The sequence below is a fragment of the Chionomys nivalis genome, chromosome 10, assembly GCF_950005125.1.
Source record: "Chionomys nivalis chromosome 10, mChiNiv1.1, whole genome shotgun sequence".
Lineage (NCBI taxonomy): Eukaryota > Metazoa > Chordata > Mammalia > Rodentia > Cricetidae > Chionomys > Chionomys nivalis.
In genome coordinates, this window is record NC_080095.1 from 18,004,347 (window position 1) to 18,028,244 (window position 23,898).

At 50.9% G+C, this 23,898-nt stretch overlaps 1 protein-coding gene and 1 non-coding gene across 2 annotated transcripts; one reads left to right on the forward strand and one right to left on the reverse strand.

The window, feature by feature from the left end:
* Nucleotides 1–6,159: 6,159 nt before the first annotated feature.
* On the reverse strand, nt 6,160–6,236 carry LOC130883239 (small nucleolar RNA SNORD112). Its single transcript, XR_009057931.1, has one exon. It is a non-coding gene; the product is annotated as a small nucleolar RNA SNORD112 (small nucleolar RNA).
* An 11,165-nt stretch (nt 6,237–17,401) lies between these two features.
* Rtl1 (retrotransposon Gag like 1) lies at nt 17,402–22,160 on the forward strand. Its single transcript, XM_057783183.1, has 2 exons — nt 17,402–17,924; nt 18,519–22,160. Exons 1-2 carry the CDS (start codon nt 17,424–17,426, stop codon nt 22,113–22,115), a joined length of 4,098 nt encoding a protein of 1,365 aa, XP_057639166.1. The 5' UTR covers nt 17,402–17,423; the 3' UTR covers nt 22,116–22,160.
* The last annotated feature ends 1,738 nt before the right edge of the window (nt 22,161–23,898 follow it).

A 23,898-nucleotide genomic window follows, 5' to 3' on the forward strand; every position in this document is an offset into this window, starting at 1 on the left:
CCTTACACCTAATTTTGAACCTGCCCTTCAAACTGATTGGGCCACGAAAGAGCCGAGATCTCAAGTACACTGGGAGGTGCTTAAAACTAATCAATCCGTCCTCTGCCCATCCACATCACCCCCCCAACACTCAGCACAGCCTCACTAGGCAGTCTTCAGCAGCAGGGTGTGGTGGGGAGCCTGGGAGAGCCTTGGGTTTCATCCTGGCCCAACCTTACATCAGCTGAGAGACGGTGAGTATGGCACTTGGCCTTTCTGTGCCTTAGCTTCTTCATCAATCGAATACAGATCATGGACTCCTATTTGTGAGGTTCCCCATGTGAGTGCTAGACAGACATCCCAGTTCAAGGCTTCTTCTGGGGGCTCCATAAATCCCCACTGCTACCACCCGCCCTTGAGTGCATTTCTGTGTGGTAAACTCTTCCCTGTTTGTTTTCTCCTTCAGAATGATTGCAGTTCGAAGACAGGAAGCCGACTGACCGACCGACCGATCGACCGACCGACTGACTGACAGACCGAGCGATCGGCCGACCGGCCAACTGACATCATCACTTTAGCCCTAGCCTCGCGCTAGGGACGTAGGAGGTAAGTGTGTTGCAGTGTCTGGGAGTGTGAATGAGTGGAGAGTCAGCCCTTTCCCACCATCTAGAGGATGCCCTGAGCCTGTTGTTTGTCCTCCCTAAACCTCCCTTTCTTAGTTGGCCCTTCAAAGGAGTAACAGGAAGGAAATGTCTCTCTCTGCCTTACTGCTTTCCCCAAATGCTGTTATCTACCATGCAAAGTTAGTAAATGCAGATGTGGGCTCTGCATGGCATTCCTACTGCCTGCTGCATCTCCCGTGAGTTCCCCAGGCTAAGGGCTGCCTCTGACTGGCTTGATTTGTGCGATTAAGCCAGCAGAGGGGCCTCTGCCAGGAGATATTGCAGCGTGTATGCAGCGTGGGGTCTTGAAAGGCCAGCCTGTTTTCTCTCTTGTGACACTTGTTACGTGTCGCCCTCCTCCCGGGTCCCACTGCCGACTCCACAAGCGTTTATGAAGTGTCTGGTGAAGGGTCAGCTACTCTCATCTCCTTAAGTCCTCGCTTCAAGTCGGTGAGAGAAAAAAACTCTCATCTCCATCTCACAGGCAAAGCCCCAAGACCCTGCAAATTAAAGGGAATTGTGTGGTCTCACAACCGCAGAGTGAGAGTCAAGCCTAGCTGTGCAGCGTGAGAGCCCCCCAGCCCTGCTGCAGCTGCTTCTGCAGCTCCCACTTCTGCAGGGCAACCAGAGCCGGTCAGGCAGCCACCGTTCCATCAGGGAAAAAAAAAAGCAGGGGGCTTTGCATTAAGAGGCTTCTCCCTAGCAACTGGCGAAGGGGCCATAAAAAAGGGGGAGAGAGAGGGGGAGAGAGAGGGAGAGGAAGAGGGAGAGGGAGAGAGAGAGAGAGAGAGAGAGAGAGAGAGAGAGAGAGAGAAACCAAGAGGGTTCAGAGCTGCTCAATAGCTGCAGGCAGAGAAGCTGCCCCCCAGGGGGGAGTACCATGTTCTCCCCCGTACTACTGGGAGAACAATAGGGCAAAGGGCTCTGCCCCAGGTGTAATGGACCAAGGGAAAAACACCCCCCAGACAGGTGTAGAGGCCCCCAAACTTGTTCTCATGGTGGGTGGGGGTTTTGCTATTCAGCACAGCACAGGGAGGACCCTGAAGAGAGGGAGTTTGCCTCCCATAAAGACCTGAGGGCCAAGGCACAGGCAGACTGCTGTGGAGCTGCGGAGGCTGATGCAGCAGACAGGGGAGGGCTGAGAGGAGCGTCTCAGTGCGCGAGCCCCCAAGCAGCCTGCCGGGGAGAGGGAGCTCCCTGTTACTGGAGGCACCCGAGCAGAGAGGCAGGCCGGTACGTGGTGGGGAGGCTGCAGCAGTGTTTTCTAGCTGACTAGCAGCCCAAAGAGATAGGCTCTGGAAAAGCTCCCACAGGGCCGAGTCCTGAGCCAACAAGTGGGGCTGGCTGAAGAGGAGCTGGCTGGGGTTGGGGTAAGGATGCTTGACCTTTGCTGTTAACCTTTGCCATAACCTTGCCAAAGGTGAAATGGCAAAGGCACACTGATAGTTGGTGGTCAAACTGAGGCACTGAGGGAGAGGCGCTGAGACTGGGGGTGAGTGCTCTGGGAGAGTGGGGGATGGTGGGGGCTGCCCTGCAGCTGAATCCCTGTTAAGGGAGGGCCACCTGGAGTGGCCAAGGGTCTTCTCTGCCTGATTTCAAGTCCAGGAGTGCTGGTCTAAGTCACCTGGAAAGGCAACAGCCTGGGAAAGGGGGTGGAGGGCATAGAAAGTGGGCTCCACCTGTTTGAGGTACCAGATGGTTATTGGAACAGCAGGCCGTTTCTCTGGAGGCCAGGCCCTAGCCACAGAGTGGGATAGCTGCTGCAGTGTGGCCTGGGAAGTCTGGGGGGGCTTGTGAAATCACCCTACCCAGTGGTGGGACTAAGAAGCCTGCATACTGACAGACGCAGCCCATGGCGTTAGAGTCGAGCTCTGACTCTTCTGGCCTATTCCTGTGGGTTCACTGGGGACTGGGGTGGGGGGGAGTTGGGGCTTTTAGCAGAGGGACCTCTCAACCAGATAGATCTGCGCTCGGCAGTTTCTATAGGAGTCTCCTGACATTGCTCCTAGTGTGCGAACTCCCTGTACGCGCGTTATGTGTGAGTGTGTAAATTCCAGGGGCAGCTGATAGGCTGGCTGGGCTTTCTTGTCTGTGGAACAATCAGGATGAACTGGATAAACCTTGAGCAGGGTCACATCTCCATGGAGAAAAATATTTCAAAAGGAGGAGGGAAAAAGACTTTGAAAAATGACAGAATTATTTGAGCAAAGTCCCCCTCGTTTCTGCTGCCTGAGTGTCCAGCTCCCAAAAACCCTCATCTGGGGGCCCAAGGTCTCTGGGCTGCTCTGACCCGCCAAGCGGGGGCAGCATCGTGTTGCAGGTGAGTGAGCCAGAGGACAGATGGGCTGCCTGGCCACTTCTGGGTTAAGGCTGCAAGGCTTGAGAACGCAGTTTGCACTCATGGAGCCTTGCCGTTGGGGTGTTTGGTTGTGGTACTGTTGTTTTGCTGTTGTTGTCTATTAAAGGATTTGTTTGTCGCTCTGAAAGTGGACATTTGACATTTGGCGACGTGACATTCACATATGTCACTGCCTTTGCAGTATTATGTGGGGAGGGTTCCCTGTGGGATATGGATGAGGAAGATGAGCACGCAAGCACACACATGTGTGCATGCGTGCACGCACACACACATATTCTCTCTCTTCCCCTCCTTCTCTCCCTCTCTCTCTCTCCCTCACACACACACACACTTTCTCTTTTCCCTCACTCTTTCTCACACACACTCTCTCTCTCTGACACACACACACACACAAACACACTCTCTGACACACATACTTTCTCTCTCTCTCTCTCACACACACACACACTTTCTCTCCTTTCCTCCCTCCTCTGCCTCTCTCTCTCTCTCTCTCTCTCTCACACACACACACACACACACACACTTTCCCTCCTTCTCTCTCTCTCTCTCTCTCTCTCTCTCTCTCTCACACACACACACACACACTTTCCCTCCTTCTCTCTCTCTCTCTCTCTCTCTCTCTCTCTCTCTCTCTCTCTCTCTCTCTCTCACACACACACACACACACACACACACACACACACACACACATTTCTGGCTAGAGGGGACTGAAGACCCTGACGGGGGCTCAGAAGATATTCACTGTTAAGAAAGTCACCCAAAGTCCAACCCGGGAGCTGGGGTCATAAGGCAATAAGCCCTTTAGCCCCTGCTGTGTGGGGAGGGGACACTCTGCTGGCGGCATCCACTGATAACTCCTGTTGCTCAAGGCACGGGGATAAAATACAGGCTTGAGGGAGTTGAGAAATGGGTTTCTGTGGAAAGCAGAGTCACACACGGAGGAGACGTCTGCCTGACCGGTGAAGAAGCCAAACAGGGGATAGAGAGGAAGCTTTGTGCAGGCAACCGAGGAGGGTCCCTTCTGTGTGAGAGGTGACAGGCAAGTCTCACTTTCCCCAAATGCCCAGCACACAGACGGCTCAGGGGCAGTGCTGGGCTTCTTTGTGGTACTGGGAAGCTGAGCTTTGTGGGGGTCATCACCACCACTGGTTCTCCAGAACCATCCTTGCCAAAGGCTGTAAAATGGAAGCCTCTAAAGGCTGCCTGGGAGCAATCTGACTTCTTATATTTATTTATATGAAAATAAGATGCACTGTCCACCAAACTACAGGAGACCCCAATTAGATCAGTAAGGTAGCTGGGCTGGCCCCAGGTGTTGGGGAAGGGCACAGGGATCCCTTGGGAGGGTCTGCAAGGGGATAGGAGCCTGGGCAGGGGAGCCAGGAGGTTTTATGCATTCTGGGGACTTTTTTGTTTGCTTCTGTCAGTCTTAGTCGCTGAAAAGGCACGACTGCCCTGAAGAGGGAAGGCATGGGGCGGTAGTGGCAGCAGCGGCTGCAGCGGCGGCGGCGGCGGCGGCGGCGGGGGTGGGGGTGGGGGGTGGGGGGTCACAGGGACAGGACGACACCTGGCTGGGCTGGGCTGGGCTGGGCTGGGCAAGCTTGGGATTTTACTGGGTACCCTGCGTGTGTTACTGCAGCAGATTATTTATTTGAACTATTTTCTCACTGAATCTCAATGGGCCTGTGTGTGAGAGAGAGACGTTTGGGAAAAAAAAAAAAAAAGAAAGAGGAACCAAAGCACAGAGATGCTTGTAAGCTAGCTAAGGACACACAGCTTGAGTCTGTTCTGTAGCTGGATTAGAGCTGAGGATGGTTATTTGTAAGTCCTGAGCCCACTCCCATGCCAGAAAAGAAAGGGCACCAAGCCCACTTCACCCTGGACTCACAGGCCAAGGCCTTTGTCCCTAGAGGCACGGTTGACTCAAAGACAGACGTGTCCACTCACAGACCTGTATGTTCCAGGCCAGGATGGCTCCAGGCACCACCTGCTCTTTCCCCTTATTACATCCTGGGACAAGAAGGCAAGAAGCAAGCCGAAAGACAGATGTATCACTAGGCCACAGTTATGATGAGAAATTAATCACGGGACTCTCAACCCACGAGCATGGGAAGTGTGTGTGCGCGCACATGTGTGTAACAATACACGTGCAGTATTGCGACGATGTGCAGACTCACCAGCACCACACAGCATGTGCCGTGGCCCTCTGCCCAGAGGGGTCTCAGAAGTCAGTCTCAGGAAACACAGAAGGGGTTTCTGGAAGGGACAAAAGAACGGGTGATTAACATCTGATCCCTTCAGTTACTTACAGGGGGTAAGAAAGCAGCTTTAGAATAGGGAACCCTATGAGTTCCAGCGACCGTGGTCTGAGGAATTTTAGACATTAGGGGTTTACTTGCAGCGGGGGGGGGGGGGGGAGGCGGGGGGGGGAGGCAGGGGGTGGTATGTCAAGGATATTCATCACCCTAAGCACAGTGTGGCCAGGATGGCCATAGGCTGAAAGAGCATGAGGTTGAGCCAGATGCTCAAAGGACTTCTATATCAGGCTTTTTCCTTTCTCCTTTCCCTTTCCCCTTGGACAACATTCCAGAAGCTGTGGGAAGTCAGCTAGAGGACTGGATTGGAAGGCGAGATGGTAATAAGGTGAAAATGGTATTTGAGAAAGATGGCTCAATGAACACAAATCTGTGCAAATCATTTACTCAGCAACCCCCCCACCCCGTCAAGGAGTTGAGGTAAACACAGTCAGGGATGTGTTCACAAGCTTAGCTACCAGAATGTTCTCTGCGGTGCTATCAGCAATGGCATAAAATGAAAACAGCTTAGGTTTTTTTTTAATCGGCCATCAGTTGAGCTGGCTCATGTTAATTAAAATGTGGGTGTGTGGCATGCCCTTCTCGCTGATCCGTGTAGATACTACCTTTATTTATGTATTCATGGCTTTAGTTTTTAAATAATATAATGAGCAAGCGGGAACCCATGACCTTCCCTGATGAGTAGGGATTTGACCATGCTTCTATCTGTGCACATCCTCTGGAGAAGAACAGTCCAGCTGGGGTTTTCAATAATGGAACACGGTCTAAGCCACGGTGTTGCATACATACGCCGGAATATTAAACAGCTCTTAAAAAGAGGAAAACACCAGACCTATTGTCTTTTAATGGACCTCTGCATTTTACAAAGAACCAGATTAATCACGGTGCTTTGTTCATAGACACTTTCCTATCATTGGTCCAAGGCATACCGCCTTTTATTCTGCTAATGTATGCATTCGTATATTCATTTCTATTAAGTGTCATAAATACTTGGGAGCTCACTCCCCATATCCAGAGAGCTCAGTAATTACTTACACCTGCCAGGATAAAGGACCCCAGATTTCAGAGTGGTAGTGAGATGGTTAAAGCAACTCCAGTGTGTACACCGTTCGGGAGTCTGAGGTACTGGGTACCATAAGGAAGGCTATGGATCTTTGTTATTGCCAAGCACATTCTGGAGGGAAGAAAAACAAGCTGATACAAAATGCAAAAGGAAAAACACTAGCTTTGAAATAGCCCCCGTACAAAAGGAACAAAGTCATACACTCTGGGAGTGGGTTTATAGATGTAAGCACAGAAAAATGCAGGCACCTAGAAGGCCCCTAGTCCCTAATTTGAGGAGGGGCTTGAGGGAGGGGCTAAGCGCTATGTGCACTTTGATTTTTACCAGCCCCTGTATTAATGAACAGCACATTTCCTGTATAATTACAATAAATATTTAGTGTGGTAGCTTTTCCGTAGGTTTTTCTTTTTATTTGCTTGTTTAAAGGATTTTTTATTATTGCTGGCTTTTACAAACCAAAACAAATTCAACAAGCACTTTAGTGGACAAATGATGAGCCACTTATAGGTGCCCAAAGCAAGCTCTGCACACACAGAGACTCAAGGTTTATCTTTCTCTTTTCCTTTTTTTTTTCTTTTTCTTCTTTATGGGCTGTTACACTGAAGACCTAGCCCTGTGCAGCCTGTCAGTGACATGCAGCCGCAGGTGGGAGCTGAAAGCTATGACTTCACCTCCAGGGTCTCCCACCCTCAGTGTCTGCAATGTACCCATGGGGGAACATTTTCCTTTTTGGTCCTTAAGAGGCCCAGAAAGCTAATGCGCTGGCCCGCATTCTAGGGGATTAGCTGTATGGAATGAGAACTCCGAGGGAATGTGACTTGAGATAGATGTTGGCAAAGGGGACATGGGCCTCTAGAGAAACGCAGACACAGCAGCCTGAGTGTGTCAACACTGGAGCCTGCTTGCTGGCAAAGAGCCGGGACCTTGCTGCGTGCCCTGACAGTTTGACTCCCGAGCGGTACACACGGTTACCATGTACCTGCGGAAGTCTAACCTAGATGGTCCTACATCGGCACTGCTAACCCATTCAGGTAGTGCATGGCACCCTGAACTCCTCAGAAGCCCCCTTCTTTGCAAGGTACCCCGAGTCGCGCTTGCAGACTAAGCTTCAGCCTCAGCTAGTGAGGCCCCTGCAGCTGTCACAGGCTGTCAGATTCTCAGAACATGCACAGGGCTGCGTGTGTGACAAAGATAATATGATTACACCCAAATCTTCAGAGAAACGCTTGAGGCTCAGAGACCCCTGAACAACAACAACAAAATTAACCCTTTCTAAACTCAGCCATCTGAAACCCCATCCACCTTTGTTCTCGCAAAGCCGCTTTGTCGTTTACTGGGTTAATAGCCTCCTCTGAGGAAATGCAGACCAGTTTCCCACTGTGATTTTAGGCAGGGAAAAAAATCTGAGGTGAGTTAACTAGTCTTCTGCCTCGCGGCCAGCCCTTAATTACCTCTGTCACACTTGAGGCTCTGCTATTTCGTCCGCGGGATTTGTGGAGTGGGCACCGTACTGGTGAATACCTTAAGGTAAGAGGCAAGGATCTGCCTGTTTCATTTTGCATCTCACAAATGCAAACTATTTTTTATGACAAATAAAAAACAAAAAAGCAGTATCCAGATGAAACTCCCTACAGTTTTGCAGCCCAGGGTTACTTGCTCGTGGACACAGATAGCCTAAAGTCTGTGTAAACCCAGGAAAAACACTGGGGAGCGGGGGCAAAGCTGCTTTCCCATTTGATCCTTCCCTCTGTTTTTCTCTTAACTGCATAATAATGAGAAGGGCTTTCAAACGGGTCCACAGGAGGAAGGACCTCCTAAAGGGGCACCTTTGCATGGGGCAAGGACTCTCCACCTGGAAAGTATTTTCTAGTCTGTTCTATTTCAGCTATCAAAATTTGGGCATTGCTGCCCCAATCTTACAGAAGTGAGAAGCAGCTATATTCAGGGTTCAAAGGTTTCCCAGCTCCTCAAAGGGTAGATTGTCCACCCTGACCCTATGCAAGCCTCTCCATCCAACAGGGTGTCATAGTGGCCATCCCCACATCAGGTGGCAGGTATTAAAGCCTCCCTTGGGCACACCCAGAGAGATAGGGATACCAGTTTGTTAGGGTTGTATTATCTCTACTCCTCTAGAGGGCCCCTTCCTCCAGAAAGAACAGAAAGTATAAGAGAGAAGTGCATACATGCCTGGCAGGGTACTGAGTGGGGGCTGTTGGCTCTCCGAGGTCATATAAGACAGGCCACCTTGGGAGGGACCAGGGCTCCCTCAGGAATCACTGGCTCACTGCCCCCTAAGGGCAGTGAGCCCCAGCTGCAACAAAATGAAGGGCTTTGGTTAGTTCCATTCTGAAAAAATCTACAAATTTGCAAATTCTCTAAATTAACATGTAAAAAGGAAAAGAGATCATTTCACAGACCTTTTCTTCAGATCCTAGCCGGGCATCTGCTCCCTTCCTGGGAGAAAGTAGCCATCTTGTCTCTAGGCTACCTAGGAGGAGGAGAAGAGAAATCACTAAGTATAGGAGTGAAGAGTCCCCTGCCTCCCTGGGTCTCTGACCCAAGAACCATTTCCACCAGAAGACCTACTATGTGCCTGAAACAGATGAGACTAAGGCAACAATTGCTGACCACCACCCCCATCCAAGAGGTCACTGTGGGCTGGATTCAGCGTAAGGAAGAGGGGACCATCCTGGAAATCTTCCAACAGTTGCCCCCTGCAGTAAAGGTCATTGGGAGAGGAAACTGGGTGCCAAACTCACATCAAATCTCTATCTACTTGCTGGAGAAGAAAATAGGGGTCCTCTATGAGGAGATGGCTTGTCAAGTACTCAGGAGCCCATGTCAAGGGCCAAAGCAGGACACACAAGTCCCAGGAATGGGTGTGGAAAAGCTGAGGCTCTGGCTAAGGCATGCCACAAACTAGGCTTTTGCTTGGTCTTCAACAGGACCGTCAAGTCCACACAAGTTAGCAAGCAGTATGACCCCAAGCCTTTAAAAAGTGATGCCAATATAGAGTATCCTAAGGAGTGAGAGAAGTCAAGTGTGCCAACACACGCCAGGCATGCCTGGCGAAAATACGCGAAGGGTAGAAAAAATGTTTTAAATCCGTAATCCTGTTCTGGGGAATAGGCGAAGGGACTAGGGAGTTACCACTAGATTTTTACCTCCATTGCTAAGAAAATCCATTCATCCAACAGCTTCCTGAAAGAAGGGAGGATCGAGTCCAGCAGGACCACAGGAGATCCACTTGGACACTTACGGCCAAGGTAAGCAGGGGTAGGGGTCCCATGCTGGCCTCTGCCCAATAGAGAGGGGGGAACCTGGTCAATGGATAGGGTGTGGCCATGCTAAAGACCAAAGGTAAAAGGGTTAGTTTGGACATTTTCTGGGGTACCCAATACTTGAGCAGCTATAATTAGTGGAGTCTCAGTCATCTGTCTTATCCTGTCCTGTCCCTCTGCTGATACTAAATAAGAGAAAATGAATTGGGAATGACAGCACAAGCCTTTTGGGGAGATGGAGGCAGACACTGAGGCCCCCACTTCTGTATCTGGCTGCCTGTCAGACCATGAGACTGACCGCATCAACAGCATGGAATGAAGGCAGCCTTTGGCCTCGAGGCCCTCCAGGTCCCCAAATGGCAACTGCCTGATCCCTCTTTGGGCACCTGTTTCTGCCTGTGCCATCCACCAGGGGAGGGGGATAAACCTGGCTTCGAGCCCTGCTTCTGTCTCTGACTCTGCCTTCCTGGGTGCTGGATGTCAGCACCAAGTCTTCTAAAAGTCAGTTTAACTCTACAGAGGGGTATGACACCCCTCCAATGATGGCATTAAAACCAAGATAGAGTATAGCATTGGGCAGATTTCACTATGATTGGAAAATTATAGCTATCCCTAAGTCTTCTGCATGGCCATACGCTGTCCCTTATAAAACAGTTACCAACCACTCTTCGCAATGGGTAAGAGTGGTCATCGCTGGATTGGGTCTGCATTCTAGCCACTAATAACCAAGGGTCCTGGACAGCGGGTCCACCTGTTGACTCTGGTGTATTCTTTTCAATGCAGGGCTTGTTCTCGTCATGGGGCTAATGGGAAAATTAAAGTTGACACTGCATGTGCAATGCTGTCTAAATCTCGACCCCTACAATTAGAGTGGGTGTTCTAAAAGCAATAATCAGATAAACATGAGTAAGAAGAACAGACCCAGACTCACGCATAGTTTTTCACAGTTTACAAAGGGGAACACCTCCTTCCCTTTCTAAATGAGCAAAGTGAGGGTTGCAGGGCTGGCCACCCTCTCTCCTTGGCCATAACCCTACCTCTCACAGCCCTTAGGAAGCGGTCTTCCCGCTTTGAAGTCACCACCTCCAAGATTTAACATACTCTCCCACGCCTACATTTGCAGCCGCCAAGGTGCACCCATGTAGCCTTGTAGCAGCAGTGATGGCAAAGGAGTGAGCCAGAGGCAGGCAGGAGCTGTAAGGTCAAGGCAGGTGCCAGAAGAAGCCCATCTGTGCTTTCAACCATTGTGTAGACAGGGGGAGTTCTATTTAAACACAACTAGGACCCTAATTTCTGGGTGCGGCTATTAGAACTGAGGCAGGGCAGGAGTCCCTGATCTCTGTCTGCTCACTCAGACCCTACCTTTGCCTCCACAGCCTGGGCAGCCCCCCAGGCACCACTCAGAAACCCCAGAAGAAAGTAAGAAAGCCATGGGGAAACTGAGGGCCAGGAAAAGAAGGTCACATGGAAAGCTGGGGCCCAGCAGGACTGGCAGCTGCGCAGGCTCCATCCCTATCCAAGCTTCATCTCTGCCCACGCACCTTGAAAGGAAAGTTTAGGCAGAGGAGCAGCTGATTGGTTCTGCAATTGGGGCAACCCATAGAGGAAGGGTGTGCTCCTGCACGGCTCCACAGCCCCTCCCAGAGTGGCATACTCTCCCCCTCCATAGTTATTCTGGGAGAGTGATCCAGTTGCCCCCCCCCCCAAGCTGCCAGTTAAACAGGCATGGGCCAGGACACAGGGCTGGGTCAAGGGCACTACTCTGGCGCTGGATGGTTAGGCCCGCAAAACGCCTGAGGGTCCTCTGCTAGAGGCTTCCCACCCTAGCAGGAAACCCCAGACTGAAAAGGTCCATCTACTTTCACTCTCTGCACGCTGTCATGGGAATTTCCCTTCAAAAAACACAGTTACCCCATCATGGAGATAAGGGGCTGATGATCAAGGATTTCTGTCTATACCACTGAGGGAGAAATTGCTTATTTTCCTGAGCAGAGAGGTGAAGGGTCTCCCCATCTCAGATGTCCAAGTCAGAGTGGAGTGGGGAGCAGAGATCTAGGGATGGGCTGGGTCCAGCCTGCTCCCTTGATATCCTAAGGCCGCTGAGACCCTGACGTCTGACCCCAGCTCCTTGTGGGGCTTTGGGAAGTCCTGCTGAGGGTTTTGGGAAGTCCTACTCCCTTCCCAGCAAGATGAACAAGAAGAAGGACCAACACACTCTTTTCCACCAGGGGAACCAACAAGGATCCTGAGGCTCTGCCCACCAAGGACACATCTTGACTGTGACATTTGTCTAACAAAATAAATGAATAACATAATGTGTCCCTCATTGTCCTTGAAAGTCCACTCCTATCCTGGTGCTGCGCTTCCATTCATGGCACCAGAAGGCCAGGGCAGTAGAGAAATGACTAAAAGATATTTATTCTGAGGCCACCTATCCTTTAAGACTTAAGTGGCTCTGAGAGTCTCGGACAAGCCCAAAGTAACAGGGGTCCTCACACAATGCTCATGGTACAGCCAAGACCCCCGGGGTGACTGGGCAGGTCTCCGAGAGCCATGGCTGCCCTCACCTCCTCTGCTTGACTTCACCCTCCTCTTAGACTCCTGTGGGGGCTCCCGCCCTCCTCCCCTGTCCTCACCTTTCCCCTAATTCCTCTGCCCCCGCCCCCCCGGCCCATGTTCAACACTCAACTCTGCTCCTAAATATCTTTTCATCTCCTCTTCCAAGCTCTATTTTTAAAATCAGATTTCCTTTACTGTACAGGGAAAGGTATTCGCTGAGGGATTTGCCCCCCCCCTGCTCCCCCCCCCCACTGAACCCTTCATAGATGCTCCGTGACAGTCCTGACCCCATGGGCCACTTGCTCAGAAGCAAGCAAGGAGCTGACCTGACCGAGTCTCGGGACACTAGCAGTGGTGAGACTGGGGTGTCTGTCTTGAGTGTTGTGGGATAGAGGGTTCCAACAAAGACCCAAAGAGTAGCTCCAACTCTAGGCATAAGATCCAGATTTTGATAGAAATTTCAAAATCAAAAAATACATACATATGTGTGTGTGTGTGTAATGTTTGAGAGCAGACATTGAGATGAATCTGAAGGACTAAAGGCATGCAGGATGGTCAGTGGAGAGCCAGATAGGGGAAGCCTAGGAGATCGCCCAGAGACATCAGAGAATGAGGATGGCATTCAGTATGCCCCATGTCTACCCAGAGAGGCAGATCCCTGGGCTGGGTCACCTGGAGTAGAGGGTCCTTCCTCTTGCTACAAGGGGCTCCCACTTACCTCCAGGAGAGCTTTACAGGGTGCGGGGTTCGCCTCCTGGCTGCTGTGAGGCTGTATGGTGGTACCCATCTCCAGTTCCCTGGGGTCCAAGCAGGATGCCTAAGGCAGAAAAGAAGGAGAACAGACTGCTGGGTGAACTAATGGACTAAAGATCTGAAAAACACAGAGCTCTGGGAACACCAAAGTCAAGATGAGTTTGGAATTGGGGACACGAAACTCAGTCTTTCTAGACAAATGCCTAAGAAGAAAATAGGAAGGGCATTACAGATGGTTAAAATTTTTTATTTCGTGCAAAACAATTTAAGGTCTAGATCCCCGAGCATACAGCGCGATCTACATAGTTTCAACACAAGATATTCTCACTCCAGGCTCCAGTCAGCATGGGGGCACTTGGATTTTATGTCCTGGACATGAAATGTAAGCAGTTGGGAGCGGAGAATGCCCTGGTTAAATGAGAGTGCCACTCAAAGCTAGTGCGACTTTTCGGCATTGCTGGAAGTGTGTGGAAAGATCTCGAGCGCAAGTACTGTAAATTGATTTGGATTTCTGGGGTAGAAATCTGGACTTTATTTTGAGGGGTGGCAGGATCAAAATTTTCTATCACACTAAGGGCTTTGGGCTTCCGCCAAAAGGCTTTAAAAAAACTTAATAGTGAGATTGTTTGCTTGTGGGAGATAAGCCTGGAGAAAGCATGATAAAACATATTTTATGGCTAACAGCTTTGGACTTTATTATTACAAGCAACGAGAAACACTGAGAAATCGTAAATAGGAAAGTTAACAGGCACACATTTAAGAATCATGCCCAAACATTCTGATTTTCTATGTTGAGGGCATGCCAAAGTTTGACTCTCAGAGCATGCCAAGGAGATATGATTAATGTTGACGCTGAGGAAAGGTTTTAATTAGAGGGCTGACATGGCCGAGATGGGGACTGTGCAGAGAAATTTGGAATTTATTTAGAAGCTCTGACGTGATGAGAGTTTTGCACATGCTTAAAATTTTGATTTATCCAATTCTAACGGAGTGACATGGTGAGTTTTTTTGTGTGTGATAGATATAACATAGCTCAGTTATGAAATCAAATGCTCGCTGTATGCCAAGAATCTGGACTTTTTATGTCGTGCACAATTAAGAGACATTGCAGTGCTCTTAAGGTGGAGTTTCAAGCTCAGATTTAATGAACTGGGCAAAGACGTGTGAATTTTATTCTAAGGGATGACATATCAGAGTCTAATATCACTCCAAAACGTTCGGATTTAAGCCAATAAATGGCTTAAAGTGTGATGGGGGAAGATTTGTTGGCCTTTTTTAAAAAAAAAAAAAAAGACTGGCCCGGAGGTAAGTGGACATGATAAGATAGTGCAGTGTCTGTTAAGAATTTGGGGCTTTGTGCTACAAAGAAACTTTGCAACGTTTTAAATCTGGGAGTGACTCCTTCCGGTTCGTGAGTTTGGCAGAGAGGATAGTGGCTATGAGAACATGGTTAGATGTGACACAGGCACACATCGAGGACACTGTTGTATCCTGAGCAAGGGGTGAGACGCCATTTTTAATCCTTTCGTGTGGGGAGGGGGCTGCTTGGAATTTGGCCAAGGAAGGGTTGTAAGGAAGGAAATGGTCAATAGTTTTGTCTCCAAAGGAATCTGATGATTTAAAACATGCTTTATGCTAAGGTGTGTGGATTTGACGTTCAATGCATGAATGAATGCCCACTGCCCCTCGGCACAAGGGGCAGTGAGGCTTCTGTACTGAGAGACTGGCTCACCTAGAGCATGGGCAGAGAAGTCAGACGACATTTACACAGCACGTCAGGTTTGGACACGGTTTTGAGGCATGCAAGGAGTACACTGTCATGCCATGCTGAGGAATTTGGACTCCCGCCATGATGAGATTTTAGGGGGATGACATCATGAACTTTGTGTGTTGAATAGGCTCGGTCTGCTGAGAAATGGATGACTTTATGATCACTTTAAGACTTGGTCTCATAGGTAAGGCAGAGACTTTGCGAGGCTGGAAGCAGAAGTTACAGGATCCAGTGCATGCGTGTTGCAAGAAGTATGGGCTTTTGGCGATCATCTAAGAGCTTTGGCGTGAAGGCAGTCAAGGGTTTCTGGGGTGGCCTATGAAACTGTGGATTTTTGTATTGATTAAATCACATGGTTAAAAATCAGCAATTAAACCACATGGTTAAAAATTAATTTATGCTAAGCAATTGGAACTTCATAGTATAGAGATAAAATGTGTATGTGTTAAATAGAAAATTGTAAGATAGATATTGTTTATCCTGCTAAAAGTTTAATTACTGATATCCGGGCTTATTAAGATATTGAGAACATGAGATGTTTGGTTGAAAGGTGGAAAGCAGAGTCAATCATTCATGTGATCAATTTTGTTAACCTTTTAAGTGTGGACTTTTTATTAAGCAGATGTATCATCTAGTTTTATAATCGGATTGCTACAAATTTAAATTTTAAACCGCGAGCTTAAATGGGAGACCTGCTGAGATTTTTTATCCCTGACAGATGAACCTGTAGATGCATTAGTCAAATTTTACATTTCGCTAATAGTGCATGCCATTGAGAACTTTCATGAAGAGGAAATGAGCTGATTTATGTGAAATGCTGTGCATGTTTCTAAGATGATTGTTTTACCTCATTTGTACACCAGGTTTAGAAACTGTGACCTCTCCCTCCAGGAATGACAAGTCCAACTTAGGCATTGTGCTAAAGCCTTTTCAATTTTAGCCAGAGAAGGTCTTTTGGTTAAGTTTACATGTCAGATGTGTTTATACAAAAGGTTTGGATTTAATATTGCAGACAGTAAATAACCAGTGAGAGGCTTTAATCAGAAGGCTTGCATGATCAAATGGAAGTGCCATGCTAACAAGGGGATGTCTAATTCTGAGAAACTGCAGATCCAAATGCTTTATCCGGCTGGAAGGTAGGAATTTGAGCCATGGGAATTTTACATAGAGAACAGCAAGGAGATTTTTGTTTATATTTGGCTTTTTGGGTTCGTTTTGTTTTCGTTTTTTGGTTTGGGCTTTTATTGTTGTTGTTATTGTTGTTTGGGCTTTTGTGTGTGTGTGTGCTTTTTGATAGGTCAGCCTAGTGGCCCTCAAAAAGAAAATTGAGAACAGAGGTGTCAAATTTATAAAGACAATAGCTTTACGGCTGGGGTAGTGAATAGTTTCATTTGTTTTGCAAACCAATACATCGCTTTAAATTCAATTTCCGTGCACTAAATCCTCCCATGGCTAGATTTTCAAAAATTCCAGGACAAACAGATTTCAAAGGTCCCATGCCCTCCTTTCACCCAGCTTCGTACCTCTGTTGGCTACACCCCTGTAGCGGAGATCAGCAGTGACAGAGAAAAGGGAGTGCTTGTAGGAACGAAAAGACTGTCCCTGCCTGAGCAAAGGGGAAACTTGGAAAGATGGGATCCGAGAGGCACGCAAAAATGTTTGCATGGACAGAATTGAGGCCAGATGTTTGAAGCTCCAGGAGCCCTGCAGACCAGGGCAATCCTGGGAGGGTCGATTTTAGAGAGGCTCGGAAGGGTGGTGTTTGGAAACCTCCAGCTCAGTGCTGGAGAGAGCGTGGCTTTGGATGGAGATCAAATTGAGAACAAAAAATCCACCCCATCCCACCCACCCACCCCCCAAAGTATGACCTAGGAAAAAGCAACAAAAGTGCGAGTTTTCAGCACACAGTAGGCATTTTATAAACAATTATGGGGAGAAAATTAAGAGCAAAAGTCACACTCTCTCCCACTTATCTCAGCTGGGAGCCTGGAGGAGGAAATAAGAGCTATTTTGGCTGCTGACCCAACAGGCAGGAGAGCGGCCAAGTGCCCGATTTCTCCTCTTTCCCCAGAGTTGGTGAGACAGCAAGCATCTCTCTGCAGGATCCCGCCTCCGAGCAAGCACGCTGTGCTGGCTCTAGACCACCAAGCCTGCCAGCAGTGACTTTGAGTGGCATTGAGATGTGACCTTATGACTTTCGAATGACTAGAGACAGGAAGGGAAACTGACTAGGCATGGGTGCCAGGGCAAAATGGGCCAGAAGTGTGCTCTGCCAGGTGCTTGCTTGCCACAGAGACGCTCTGGGCCAGTTGCTCCACAAAATTTATGGACTGTGAATTTCTCATTCCAGTGGAGGAAGGAGGCAGGCGGGGCAGTTAGACTCCGCCTGGGAGGCAGGTCAGGGGTTGAGTCTCCCCTTCAGAGGTGCCCCAAGTGACCAGAGGAGGAGGCTGTATTGAATACAGGGAGAATTTCTCTGGTTTCCCTCTGATTCTAATTACTTGGGCATCTGCTTTGTCCTTGAGAATCTGACCCTGACGTCTTGAGACCCTAAATTGCTACTTTTCCTCCTGCTTTTATCCCTTTCTGCCCCTAGGTTCTGATCTCCACGGTTGCGGTCTCTGACCACACTCATCACAACCTTACCTGTCTTCAGAGCACAGTCCTTTCCAACCGACGACATGATAGAACCCTCTGAAGACTCATTTGAGACGATGATGGAGCTTAAGAATCCATCATCAAAACAAATGGAGTCCTCTGAGGGCTCATCCAACACCGTTGAGGAGACACCAGGCAGCAGCGGGGCACAGGCGCAGGCAGAGGCGGGCTCAGACAGTGGCCCAGTCCAGGAGGGAGAAGAGCCACCCAGTGGCCCTGTACAGGAGGGAGAAGAGCCACCCAGTGGCCCAGTCCAGGAGGGAGAAGAGCCACCCAGTGGCCCCGTCCAGGAGGGAGAAGAGCCGTCCAGTGGCCCAGTCCAGGAGGGAGAAAAGCCACCCAGTGGCCCAGTCCAGGAGGGAGAAGAACCACCCAGTGGCCCAGTCCAGGAGGCAGAAGAGCCGTCCAGTGGCCCAGTCCAGGAGGGAGAAGAGCCACCCAGTGGCCCCATCCAGGAGGAAGAAGAGGGAGAAGAGCCACCCAGTGACCCCATCCAGGAGGGAGAAGAGCCACCCAGTGACCCCGTCCAGGGGGGAGAAGAGCCACCCAGTGACCCCATCCAGGAGGGAGAAGAGCCACCCAGTGACCCTGTCCAGGGGGTAGAAGAGCCACCCAGTGACCCCATCCAGGAGGGAGAAGAGCCACCCAGTGACCCCGTCCAGGGGGGAGAAGAGCCACCCAGTGGCCCCTTCCAGGAGGGAGAAGAGGGAGAAGAGTCACCCAGTGACCCCGTCCAGGAAGGAGAAGAGCCATTCAGTGGCCCCATCCAGGAGGGAGAAGAGCCACCCAGTGACCCAGTCCAGGAGGGAGAAGAGCCACCCAGTGACCCAGTCCAGGAGGGAGAAGAGGGAGAAGAGCCACCCAGTGACCCCGATCAGGAGGGAGAAGAGTCACCCAGTGGCTCCGTCCAGGAAATGCAAGAGCTGCCCACTGATGAAGAGCTATCCAGTGACTCATATGAGGAAAGTGAAGATTCATACAGTGACGAAGACCTGGACAGGACCTACTATAGTTCAGATCCACTCAGCGAGGCAACCGATGGCATAGATTCCATGTATGGGAGCCAGGCAGATGACGAGACTGACCTGGAAGATGGAAGTGGGGAGCTTGAAGGCGAGGGTCAGTCCAGGAGCTCTCCAGAAGAAGTCATGGCCACGATGGGGACCATCATCTCCATGTTCCTCCGAATGCAAGATGTCAGACAACAGCAGATAGTGACGGAGGAGATCTTGACACAAGCCATGGAGGACGGCCAGCTGCCCACCATCAGGCGCTTCTCTGGAGATCGAAGAGATTACCATGAGTTCCTTGTGCTCTGCCAGATGACCATGCAGAGCCACGCATCAATGTTCTACAATGACCACCTGCGAGTTAAGTTTGTCATGCGCCATCTGTCTGGCCTAGCCTTGGAGTGGGCCAACGCCCTGGTAGAGCAGAACAGCCCCCTGATAAACGACTACGCGGGCTTCCTGCAGGCCATGTCGGAAATGTTCGAGTACCGGCAGACGCTACGTGTGGCCGAAGACGCCATGTTCAAACTCAGGCAGGGGAACCGCAGCGTGGCCGATTACATCAATGAGTTCCAGAGTCTGGTACCCACCTTGGGCTGGCCAGATGAAGTCCTGCAGGCCCACCTGTGCCATGGGCTCAACGAAGACATCAGGCACTATCTGTTCCGGATCCCTCAGCCGGATTCCCTGGAGAACCTGATGGTGGTCGTCCTGCAAATTGAAGACAAGCTGGCAGAGAGGAGAGCAGTGCTCAGGCTGCCCCCCGAGTCCCGCCCAAGGAACATGACCTGGATTGACTCACCTGCCCCAGAGAAGTGGCGGGTGAGCAGCTGGCTGTCCCATACGTACCATCCAGACATCGACCGTGCCCACATCTTCCTGCTGCTCATGGTAAGGGTGAGCCCCTACCACAGCGTCGCGGTACAGGCTCTGGTGGACTCCGGAGCAGAAGGAAACTACATGGATGAGAGGTTTGCCCAAGAACACTACGTGGAGCTCTATGAGAAACCCTATCCACAGGCAATCCAAACCGTGGATGGCTCCCTGATTGGCAACGAACCCATCTGGCTGTACACTGAACCCCTGATGTGCATCCAACAGAACCATTATGAGTACATTGAATTTGACATCGTACCTTCGCCCCACTTCTCTGTGGTCTTAGGCATCAAGTGGCTCCGAACCCACTCACCTGACGTCGACTGGACCAGAGGCCGTTGCACCTTCCACTCTCCCTACTGCCTGAAGAATTGCTTCCACCCACCCCCACCATGCATCGCACTGGAGAAATACAGCGTGAGCCTGCTACCCGGATTGCCACACCCGTACTCAGACCTGGCCGACGTGTTTAACCCGAAGGAAGCAGATGATGAGACTTCCGACCAGCCAAGCTCAGACGGATCCGATGATCTTTCTGAATCAGAGCCCTCTGAGCTTCAGCAGGCTGGAGACAGTGATCGAAACGACGTCTTTTATGAGTGTCCTTCCAAGGTGCCTTGGGAATCTGTGGCAGCCAGGATGCAAGAAAAAGCCAGGCAGCAAGAGGAATACTGGATTTTGTATGACATGCTGACGGACAGACAGGACTACATACAGATGATGCCAGAACTCTTTGACCAATTACATGGAGCTGCATGGTTCACAAAACTAGAGCTGCGTAGGGACATTAAGGGAACCGATGAGACCTACAGCGTCTCACGCACAGAAGACACATGGAGAGCAACATTTGGTTTGGCCATTCACCAGATGAGATGCTACCGGCCCTTCACAATGTACTCATTTGCTGACGAATCTGATAATGAGATTCACTTTATCCTAAAAGACATCCTAGGCTTCTACGTGATTTGCCGTGGCCAAGAAGTCCTGATCTACTCAATGACCCAGGAGGAACACTACGAGCACGTCCGCCAAGTTCTGCTTCGCTTTCGCTATAACAATGTCTACTGCTCACTGGACAGAAGCCAGTTCCATTGCCAGACCGCAGAAATCATGGGCTTTGCACTATCCCCCAAAGGGGTGAAAATCAACAAGACCCTCATGAATCTCATTACGGGGTGCCCTGCCCCTGGCAACAGGAGGTGTCTCCAAGCCGTTATCGAACTCATGTATCCCTACCGCCACTTCGTGGAGCACTTTGCCATCATGGCAGAGCCCCTGGTGAGGCAGCTGCTAAGTTCCGCGCCCTTCTACTGGGGAGAAGAGGAGCAGGAGGCCTTGGATTGCCTGAAGAGGGCTTTCCGCAAGGCGCCCATTCTCTACCACCCCAAGCCTCAGAACCCATTCTACTTGGAAACAGGCGTCACTGGGTCATTCCTGTATGCCTCCCTGATCCAAACTGATGAAGAAACTGGCAAGAAAGCTACCTGCGCTTTCTACTCACGAAAACTCTCCCCAATGGAGGTGGATTACCCTCAAGTGGAGCTGAGGATCCTTCCAATTCGGGCTTCCTTCATGGTGTGGTGCCGCTACCTGGAGAACACCGAGGAGCCCATCATGATCCTTCTCAACACAGAGGATCTAGCCTCTCTGAATAATGACAGGCTCACCGTACTTCTCCCCGGGCATTGGGTCTTCTTCTTCTCTCACTTCCATTTTGATGTAATGGAGTTGCCTGATCAAGATGACACCCGAGCCCTGTCCTATAGGAGAAGTCAAAATCAGAGAGGCTTCAGGGGCAGGTTTATGCGGCCACTGCTGCTGCTTGCCATGAGGGGAGGTCAAAGGGATTCATCCTCTGAGTCTGAGTCTGAGGACAGTGAAGACGAGTCAGATCAAGAGTCGGCGGAGTTGAATCGGCAGAGCCTGGTGCAGGAGCTACTGTCCACCATCCCGATAGAGCAGATTCTCAACAGCTTCCTGACCCACATCAATACGGCCCAGGTCCGGGCCTTCGTCTTCAACTTCTTCTATTGCCTGCTCCGCTGGAAGAGTGTTGTGAGTGTGGCAGCTCTCCTGGTGATAATGAGGGTGAAGCGGCAACAAGTCTCTCCGCTGCCTGCCCCGACTCTGGAGGTGGAATACCCTCCGCCCCGACACACACTCCTACTCATCCTGGACTCGAGCCTCATTGCAGGTAGTGGCATGGTCACAGCTCTTATTCAGTTGTTCAGCCAGATGCCCCCTCTTCTGGGTGCCAACACCATTCCAGCTCGGCAGTTGGCCGAAATGTTCCTGCGGCCCAGGTGCTGGCAGCGTAATGCTCTGCATTCCCAGCCTCCACGGGGCCTGCGATTCACCCCTGGGTTCTGGTTCACCCTGTGTCACTTCTTCGGGATCAGAGCCAACCCTGAGGAGGACGTCTTCCCTGCCCCGCACGAGCGCCGATACTTGGAGCTGCACGTCGTTGGTGATGAGGATGTCGTCTTGCGAGAAGCCCTGCAAGACGACCTGCAACGTTACCGTCAGTGTGGCCTGCATGACGGCCTGCAAGACACCTCGCAGGACGCGCAGGACAACGACGTGCAAGAAGCCCTGCTTGGCGACCAAGAAGCGGTCACCTTCCGCCCACGAGATCTGTTGGACCCAGAGGTCCTAGCTTTCCTCAGCAACCGCCTACTCTACATTCTGGGTGCCGATGGCCGACTTACTCTGATCAGCAGAGACGAAGTGGCCCAGGCCCTCACACGATTCCTGATCATGGCCTCCAGAATAAGACCGCCTCCTCCACCCAGCAACACACTCTCTTCATCAGATGATGAGCTTGACTGAAAACACAACAAAGACTCTGCCATCCTCCCTTGTGCCTCAGCCAGCTTCGCTTAAATCCAGCGCCCCTTCTTGCCACTCCTGACCCAAGGGGAACCCATTTGTGAAGGGCCATGACTTCAACTCATCAACCAGCAACATCATCTCTGCTAAAGGACTATAGACTGCCAGCGTTCCAGAACCAGCTAAGACTGTGTATGCAACCCTGTCCAAACTGTCCAAGACTGCACAACCCTGTCCTAGCTGTCCGGGGCCCCAAGCCCACAGCCGAGAGTGAGAGCAATGAGAGGAGGAAGCAGTGATGAGCAACAATGACCCTGTCACCCCAGGCCAGATGCAGAGCAGGCACAGCAGGCGCAGCCAAGCAAGCAAATGCCAGAAACCCCACCACCACCACCACCCGAGTGGCGTGTGGCCACCTGTGCATCCTGGGACACTGACCTCGGGTGCTCCACTGCCTTCTACCTCCACACCGGTGTTCCAACTCCCCTGGGCCCCACCTCCACCCCCTCCCAGCCTCCCGAGGTACTGCAGCGCCATGCCTCCCCGAGTCCCAGCCCATCCAGCAAGCAAGTCCACCCCACGCTACCCATCTTGTCTGGCTCCCCTGACACTTCAGCTGACCCTGAACTCTGAACTCTGACCTTACCTGAGCAGAGCTGCTCAATGGGGCATCTGACGTACCAGTGTGACTTACCTGATAGACTTGTCCACCTTGAAGGTCCCCGAGACTCAGGGGACACCAAAAAAAAAAAAAGGTGGTACCACCAAGTGGGGCTCCCTTTCCCAAAACTGACAACTGGACAGTGCAGGGGCCAGAGACCCCACATAAAGGAGGGAGCCCCAAAGGACACTGGTGAAGCCCCGGACACCCAGCCCACTGTGCCTAGGAACCAAGAGTGCTCTGAGCAGACCACTGCTCTCTGTGATGGGAAAGAGCTCCTTCCCATATTTTCCCATCCCACTTCTGCTTTTCCCCCACAAATAAAGAGAATAAAAGATGATCTGGCTTTGTGCTTTGTTCTAAAAGGGAGGGGGTGATAGTGAGAGATAGGTTTGGGGAACAGTGAGCATGGGGGCAGAAAGAATGGGGTCAGCCGAGAGGGATGGGGTGGGCCAGTACAAGGGAGGGAGGGGCATGGGCAGGAGGGCTTGACTAGCCCCTAAATAGCTCATGGAGACACAGAGCAACAGGTCTCCCTTCTTCTCCTAAAGAGAGGGAAGCCACTCCACTCTCACCCCCTCAAGCTCATTCCAAGGGGAGCTACACATGGGAAGGAGACATGGGGACTCATCGGGGCAGAGGGAAGGTGCCCTCAAAATCCCAGTCTTCCTCGAGTCATATGACAAATGAGGAGCAGTCAGGCCGTGTTCTATGCTCATGACTAATGGGACACCACACACACAGCCTGGAACCATTCCCACAGTTGGAAACATTCCTGATAAAAAAGACCCGGGTCCCTACCCTATGGCTGTCCTGAGGGTCCACTGGTCTGGGAGTAGGTAGGAGCTCCTGGGGGAGTGGCAATAAGGGGAGTAGCCCTCATTCACAAAGTCTGTATCCCTACTCAGAAGTACCCCTTCTACAGGAAGTCTACAAAATGGCTCTCCCAGTGTGACCTTAAGGATAGTAGGGAGATTCAATCCACAGGACCCTCACATCCAAGGGATACTAGCCCTAGCTCAGCTCTTTACATCCTGTCTGGAAATCTGACCTCAAGTTAGCTGCAAGAGACCTCCTTTGTCCTGAGAATGTGTCAAGGCCCTGGATACTCAGTGTGACAAC